Here is an 8,695-nt window from a genome sequence, read left to right as displayed (position 1 = left end):
ACATGTATACATGTTTGTTTTTTTACTTTAAAATTGTGTGATTAATTAATTGAAAAAAAAACATTCCAATCAGCACTTTCAGTATTATTTTATGAATGGAATGTCTTTTCCTTTTGTGTAGAACGATAATTTATATCTGGCTTTATTTTGTATTATAGTTGGTCATGCTGGGAGCTCTTCCTCATAATTTCATTAGCCTCTTTTGTCCAAATATTACAATCATTCAAAACATTGTTTCATATTCTTTTTTCACTAATGGTTGTTGTATTGGGCATCGTTTGCAGGTGTGCCTAATGTTCAAAAAAATAATTACATCTGGAATCCAAATGCTAAAATGCGTGTGGTGAACAAATGACCAAAATGCTAGTTTAGACATTTTTATACGATATTCTTGCATTGTTTCTGTTTATCGACTGCGTTTCATGACCGGACTTGCAGTGCAACGTCAACATGTATTTCACAGAAAGTAAAATTGAAATGACTTTAATGTCACAAAGTGCCTTTCAAAATAAAAGACAGTTTTTCAAAAATACCCAAATGCGCCCGCCGTGCTGTATTTTTTTTTTTAATGACATGATACTGAGCTCAAAATTCCTGTATTTTCAGCATTATAAGGCGCACCTAAAAGAAAATATTTGTTTTCAAAAGCTGACCATGCGCATCATAATCTGGTGTGCCTGATGTATGGAAAACATTTTAAAATATGTCATTCATTGAAGGTGACCCATATCGTCTTTGCTTTCAACATTTAGCTTGTACTAGACGTGCACATTCCACCATGACATCCCTAATCCACTGCTGAAAAGGATGCTTTGATCCTCTCCTCTTTCATCTAGAACTGCTTCATGTCACAAAGAGGGTACATCAACTACTGAAGAATGAATGACTCTCTGTGTCTTTTTGTCATATTATTGTGTCATATTATTTATTTAGTTTTTTTGTTTTTTTTTACTTCAAGAGTGGCTGCCTTTCCAGCAGCTCCTGTATTTTATTTTTCTACTTCTTTCTTTCCTTTCCACTTCCTTTCATAACTTTGCTGCTGTATTGCTTCCGGGTAGAGTGAACGCTGGCGCAAATGGTTGCCGCTGCTCACCCGCACAAAAAAAAAAGTTGGGCATTATATAAACGAATATGTATATATTGCATTGTATTTTGGACAGCTGCCCTCATTTCAAGCTCATATAACTCCAGACCCATATCATTTAGGAATTAACTCTTTTTCTGATGAAAGAAGAGTGTAACGTTTCTAACGGTGTACTGAATGTTTATGTAGTTCTAAAACTCAAATTATGTGGGTCCTGGAATTCAAGTGACCATGACAAAAACCCTGTCACTGGAGTGGACACATTTGTCTTGAAAGGTCCATCTTTAACAGCAAATCTCCAACCAAATCAATTTCTTCTCCTCCTTCAGTCATTGCGGGTTGACAAAACCACTATTAAATCAACACAAAAATCTATTTGCTTATGCAGCTCGCTAACCGATTCAGTATGCTAGCTCGTGCCAGTATGCTCTTGTCACTGGCGGGTTGTTTGGACATTGTCTGGCAGTGAATGAGTTCAAATGGTGACAGAGGTATGTTAGAAGTCTGGCCTGGGAAAGGAAGTACAAAGGAATGACAGAAGGTGGGAAGAACCGATGAGGAAGAAAGGTCGCAAGGAAGGGAGGAAGTAAGGACAACCCCCACCTCTTTGGAAATCTGTTCCTGCATAAAACTACTTCTATCTTCCACTGCTAAAAAACAAAAAAAAAGGCGAGAACACACGAATAAGACACCCTGTACCCGTGTGTGTGTGTTTAGAGTACAGTTGTACGTGTTGTGTCCAGTTCTTATCAGAGGAATGAAGTCTCTCAGGGCGACGATGGCGCTGAAGGAATTCCATCCTGATAAAAAAAGTCTCCAGGTCCATTCAGTTTCCGTCAGGTCCTGCGAGAAAATGGGCAAGAGGTGAAACAGGCGTGCGAGGTTTGTCTGGATGGTGCGGTTTGGTTTGTGAGGTGTTGACAGGCCGCCACGTCGACGAGAAGGACAACGAAAAGTGACAAATATTCTGAGACAGACGTGGACAAACATGCCTTCTTCTTTTGTACTTCCGTGATTCAGTCTTTTTAGCTTTAACTACAATATAATACGTGTTACAGGACAAGACATTTGGCGTTAGCTTAAACACAAGAGGATGCTATGCTAAATATGTTACCCAGATGGGCCACGCTAGTGACTTTATTTAGCCTAAGCTAAGTGTAAGCTTGGGCTAATAATAAGTTAAGTGTAAGCTAAGAGTAAGCTTAGGTTAATTAATGTCACTGGTAGCAGCAGTGGTGCTATGTTTTGTGGGGCTTTTTGACTACTTTAGCTTAAACAAAAGAGGATGCTAAGCTAAATATGTTACCCAAAGGAAATTTAAACCTGGACTATGGCCGAAATCAACAATATTTTCACCTTCAGACAACCTTTTTGGACGACAAAATTAGATGTGAGCTATGTTAACAAGTTAGAGGACAAAAAAAAAAAAAAAAATGGACTATCTAGCGAACTATCTGGCTAGCTTTATAGCTAGCTAGCTATAAGCTATCTATTAGCTAGCTAGCTAGCTAGCTTTCTATCTGTTTGAGTTACTTCCGGGTTGAGTGAACGCTGGCGCATGTGGCTGCCGCTGCTCACCCACAGAAAAACTGATCCCGTGACTGTAAAGTGACCTTGAAAGTTTTGAAAGGTGCTTGGAAATGAAATGTATTATTATTATTATTTATTATTATTATGTGTGTTGGGTTCAATTTAACCAACGAGTTCGCTGAGCCTGCATTTGTTTACTGGGATAGCCTTTAGTTAGCCTAAACTTCAATTAGCCTAAACCTTAGTTAGCGTAACCTTTTACTGGGATAGCCTTTAGTTAGCCTACAGCTAACTATGCTACACACATGTGAGAAAAATGTTCCTTTCCCTCTCCTGTCACTGACTTTTAATAGAGCGTCTGTTCTATTTCAGAATACCACCAGGATGCTAAGTGAGTGTCGCTATGGGATGGGGATGGATTTGAAGGTGAAAAACGTTGCCGTTGTTTTCCTTTCTTTGTGCTCAACCTGACACGCACACACATGGCGGCTTATCACGGTACAAATGCGATGGCAGCGGCACACGTGGAGGATGATGCTATTTTCAGAGCTGTGATAGGGAGTGAAGCAGACGAAGGAGGGTCTGCATTCTGTCACGGACAAGACCACTGCCAAGCCACATTGCCAACACAATCGCACATCTAGACTTTCACAATAAAACACACACTAAATGATTGTGCATCTTTTAAACGTCATTAATTCCTGTAAAAACGTTTCATATATCATCCGCCCATTCAGCATAATAATAATAATAATAATAATAATAATAATAATAATAATACATTTCATTTCTAAGCTCCTTTCAAAACTCTCAAGGTCACTTTACAGTCACAGGATATGTTTTTTTTTTTCTGTGGGTGAGCAAGCAGCCTTTCAAAACTCTCAAGGTCACTTTACAGTCACAGGATATGTTTTTTTTCTGTGGGTGAGCAACGGCAGCGTCACTCAACCCCGAAGTAACTCAAATAGATAGCAAGCTAGCTAGGTAGCGAATAGATACCTAATAGCTAGGGAATAGACCACGAAGTAACTCAAATGGATAACAAGCTAGCTAGCGATTAGATATCTAATTAGCGATTAGATAGCTATAAGCCAGCGAATAGATAGCTAATAGATAGCTAATAGCCTGTACAAAGCTAGCCATTAGCTAGCGAATAGATAGCTATTAGCCATCGAATAGATAGCCATTAGCCAGAGAATAGATAGCCATTAGCCAGCGAATATAATACATTGTAGTATTTATAAGCGCCTTTCAAAAGTCTCAAGGACATAACTGATAGCTAGATAGTGAATAGCTAGCTAGCTAGATAGCTAATAGATCAAAAATAGATAGCTAGCTAGGTAGATAGCTTGATAATAATAATAATAATAAATTATACTTTATCCTGACATCCATTCATTTTCTTCACAAAGAGCATGTAAAGACAAACGACGAATTGGTAACGATGTTAAAATTTTATTCATTTTGTAGGGTCGTTTTATGGATCGCTATGTACTCAAGGCACATTTTTGGTCTCAGACGAGCATTCAAAACGTTTGGAGATATGTTAGTGTGCGTTACTTCCGGGTTGCGTGAATGTTGGTGCGTCTGGCTGCCGTTGCTCACCTAAAGAGGAAATCATTATCCTGTGACTGTAAAGTGCCCTTGGGACTTTCGAAAGGCGCTTATAAATACAATGTAAATACAAAAAAGAAAGCGGGATCCACATTGGTTAACACTTATTTTGAAAGGCCACGTGTTAGCTATTTCCGCTTGGCCATGCACTTGTTAGCTTGACGCCGGCGACTTGTGAGGACCTGACGGGAACGGTGGAAAACAGCACACAGTCGATGGGACCAATTTTCGGCCCAGATGAGCTTTTCCTTCTTCTGCGAACATCTTAGCAGATACATTTGACAGAGGATGTCGTTAAACAAAATATGAAAAGTTGTTTTTATGTCTTTTTTTTTTCATTTTTGACGGCAGATCAAGTGTCTGTAATTCAACTGAACTTTTCTTCATTTTTTTAAACTCAGCGTGTGACAATCAATCTTCATCATCAAGATCATCATCCTCCAGTCCTCATCATCAACCCAAAATTCTTCAGATATCTTTCCAGACATCTTTTAATTTGACTTAATAAACGGAATTTCCCGATGCTGTTTTAGTTTTTTTGTGGGAAACCTTGATGTGTTGTCATCATCGTCGCTGTCAAGATGCCGGTGAGACGCGGTCACGTTGCCCTCCAGAACACTTACCTCGATACCATCATCAGGAAATTCGACGAGCAAAGTAAGTGTCTGAACGTGTGAGTCTTTTCAACTTCATTTTGACCATCAAACATATTTCTGATTTAATGTTAATTGCAGGAATTAAATAAAAATATGCTGTAAGTGTCAGGGGAAGAAAAAGTAATAGCACACTCCTCGAGATCAGGTTGTTTTGGATTGTGATGCTTTTATTTTGTAAAGTCACTACTCTTCAATTCACAAGACTTTACCAAGAACATATCACAACAATCTGGATGACGAAACCATCCTAACATTGCTTCTATGTTTTGGAACTGAAACCTTTGACCTCCTTTCACGACATAATTAAAAACCCTATAAAACGGATCACTTGATAAACTGTCTACTGTAGTGTAGTCTCTGAAAGGGTTAAAAGCAGTCTCAGGACTAAGGAAAGTAATCACACACAGAAATGTTCCATGATTAGAAACTAGGCTCCTATTAAATCACAAAGAATCCTCAAAAATTGTCCCAGCTTCAAACACAGTCCAAACGTAACCCAAATATTTGACATAAGTGACATAAGCTAACGCTAACATAGAAGTTGCTATTAAAACCACACGTGTGCGCCACCCAGTCGACCCATCAATGGTGGCCAGCTCTGTTTTAACCACCGACTTCAATGAACACAGCCGAGATGTGCTCGCCTTTGATTACGATATTACCCACAATCCCCCTTGTGCCTCCGGAGCTACATCACATGTTCCTCTGTTCCACATGATTGGCACTTTGAAACACTCATTGTCACTTAGCGAGCGGTTGCTAGGCACCACGCTCACCTGCTGGGGATAGTGTGTTTTATTTATTTATATATATATATGTGTGTTTGTATACAGTACAGTGATGCCTTGGCTTACGAACTAACTTAATTGGTTCCCAGACAGAGTGTGTAAGGCGAAAAGTGTGTATCCCAAAACTTAATTTCCCATAGGAAACCATTAAAATGAGAATAATCCGTTCCCAGGTCCCAATAAAACATAATTTTCAACCAAATCCGTCTTAAAACTACACACAATATAACTTATTTTATATATAATAAATGTGCTATGGTATTTTAATTAAACAAATAAACAATACTGTATAATAGTCGTTTTGTTATTATTATTGCAACAGCAACATAGGCAAGCAGACACACGAGAAACATCATTAATAGCTGGTTCTTTTGCTTGTTTTTCATTTCAAATTGAACTGATGGCTAATGCGGGTTATTTGTGGAGCCTGATTGATGGGAATTTTAACCTTGCAGTCTACACTCTGCCTTTGAACTATCAAAGTTGAAACGAGTCCAAATTTCACTGTTTTCTATCCATTTTGTCACTCTCTCTTTGTCATCTGCCTGTCTCTTTAATGTTTAAACCACCTCCCCTCACTGCTGCGTTCTTGACCAATCACATGGCTTTAACCAACGACTGTGGGCGAGGAATAGAGGACCAAAACAAGCCGGCTGCCATTTTCTTGTTCAGAGAACGGGCTCGTTCGCGAACGACACATCACTCATTGTGGCAGCTCAGTGTGTATCCCGAAAAATAGTCCGTATGCTAAGATGACATTTTCATCAATTTAACGTTCATAACCCGAAAAGTTCATAAAACCAAGGGGTTTGTAAACTAAGGTATCACTGTATATATCTTTCTGTACCGCAAATCAAAAGGCGCGTTTTAATCCAAATTAACTGTATCGTACTGAAATAGCGTACACAGCATCGGCTCACAAAAGCGTTGACATTTCCAGACAAGTTAAGTGTCCAGCTGCTCCCGTCGTGGTCTCTCAGGAATCATTGTGATGCTAAGCAGCCTGGAAAGCTCCGCTCATTAGTTCCACTCCACGTGATTGTTGACTGTATTCATAGAAGGCCGACCTATCGTATTGTCATCCTACAATTGAAGTGCACATCTTGGACTTGACATGATATTCGGGTACAGCTTGAAATGTTTGAAAGCTTAGCTTGAAGAACTGTAACAGTTGCTGGCTTGCGCATTTCATCACCAGGCCTTCAGTAGTTCTACCTGCGATTCAATCCAGACTGAAAAAAGTGTGGTGTAATTTACACTCGAGGGTACAATTACCAAGGAAATAACTGAATGGCCTTTCTTAACTCATTCACTGCCATTTCCGAATTTACTTGATTTTAATCATAATTTGCGAAAACTCTGACGTTGCCAGCACCATTGATTTTTATGCTCCAGAGCCTGCAGCATTGATTGTGATGGCATCCAGGTAGATTTCTGAGCCTGGTAACAAATGATGGCTGAAATGTGATTGGTTAAATGCTTAAATAAAAAAACACACATCTGGAAGCAGCACAACAGGGGCAAAAGAAATGAAAGGAAGCTGAAAGACAATTTGAAATAATTTGATAAGAATTCCTGGACAAAATAACATTCGTCTGTGATTCAGATATTTTTAGGCCAGCAGAGAAGGACTTGCAGGCCTTCCATCATAATAGAATTCACTTTAGCGGTGATTCCGATACTTTTTAGGCCAACAGAGCCTTCCATCAAACTATAATTCACTTTAGCGGTGATTCTGATACTTTTTAGGCCAGCAGAGAAGGCCTTGCAGGCCTTCCATCATAATATAATTCACTTTAGCGGTGATTCCGATACTTTTTTGACCAGCAGAGCCTTCCATCGAACTATAATTCACTTTAGCGGTGATTCCGATACTTATTAGGCCAGCAGAGAAGGCCTTGCAGGCCTTCCATAAAAATATAATTCACTTTAGCGGGGATTTCGATACTTTGTAGGCCAGCAGAGAAGGCCTTGCAGGCCTTCCATCAAAATATAATTCACTTTAGCGGGGATTTCGATACTTTTTAGGCCAGCAGAGCCTTCCATAAAAAATATAATTCTCTTTAGCGGTGATTCAGATATTTTTAGGCCAGCAGAGAAGGCCTTGCAGACACTGACGGCCCACCACTGCAGAGGAGTATCATCAAAATATTGACTACTACAGCAGTATTTGTTCACAAAACTGTCACCATGGGCTACAAAATGTTTTATTTTGACAAAGAAGTCACATATTGACAAAAAAATCGTAAATTTGTCATAGATTAGCAAAAAAAGCTACTGATACAATATTCAAATAATGCCTTACTAAGCTAGTTTTTTTTGCTTTCTTTTTTTATACCTTTTTTAAAATTATTATTAAATATTTAATGCTTTCACCCATGTAAACAATTTCTCATTCAAGCTGTGATTGGCTAATGCTATATCTTTGCACTTCCAGATCGCAAGTTTGTGATTGCCAATGCGCAGATGAAGAACTGCGGCATCATCTTCTGCAACGAGGCCTTCTGTCAGATGTTTGGCTTCACGCGGGCTGAAATCATGCAGCAGCCGTGCACCTGCCAATTCCTGGTGGGGCCCGGCACGATGAAGAGCGCCTTGGCGCAGCTAGCGCAGGCCCTCCTTGGCTCTGAGGAGCGCAAGGTGGAGATCCTCTACTATGCCAAGGAAGGTACGAAAAATGTCCATCTACTGTACTTCTCAAATAGCTCCTTTGTCACCTGCGAAAATATTTTTTAACTCATTCACTACCATTCACGAATTGATTCGGGTATGTTTTTTTTTCCCCCCATCCTTGGGTGCCGATAAAGCGTTGGTCAGACCTCTGGCAATGTTTTAGCCTTTTGTCCATGTTAGCGCTTTGTTCCAACTTCAACTGTTGTTAAAGCGCTATATAAATCAATATGTATGTATGGTAATGTATTTTGTACTGCTTCCCCCCATTTCAAGCTCAGATAACTCCAGACCCATATAACTTAGGAATTAACTCATTTTTTTCTGATGAAAGAAGAGAGTCGAAAGTTTCT

General features: G+C 39.3%; 1 protein-coding gene across 1 annotated transcript in view; it reads left to right on the top strand.

The window, feature by feature from the left end:
• The first annotated feature begins 4,429 nt into the window (after nucleotides 1–4,429).
• kcnh6a (potassium voltage-gated channel, subfamily H (eag-related), member 6a) overlaps nucleotides 4,430–8,695 on the top strand; it is a 23,370-nt gene continuing 19,104 nt past the window's right edge. Inside the window, exons 1-2 of the mRNA XM_089019034.1 lie at nucleotides 4,430–4,885; nucleotides 8,110–8,340. Coding sequence (XP_088875160.1) covers nucleotides 4,810–4,885; nucleotides 8,110–8,340 — 307 coding nt within the window. The 5' untranslated portion in view covers nucleotides 4,430–4,809. The remainder of the gene's footprint in view (nucleotides 4,886–8,109; nucleotides 8,341–8,695) is intronic.

This window comes from Hippocampus bargibanti, linkage group LG17 (genome assembly GCF_051943395.1).
Source record: "Hippocampus bargibanti isolate YZ-2025 linkage group LG17, ASM5194339v1, whole genome shotgun sequence".
NCBI lineage: Eukaryota > Metazoa > Chordata > Actinopteri > Syngnathiformes > Syngnathidae > Hippocampus > Hippocampus bargibanti.
Note: the sequence above shows the minus strand (reverse complement) of the source record. Positions and strands in the feature narration are given on the sequence as shown.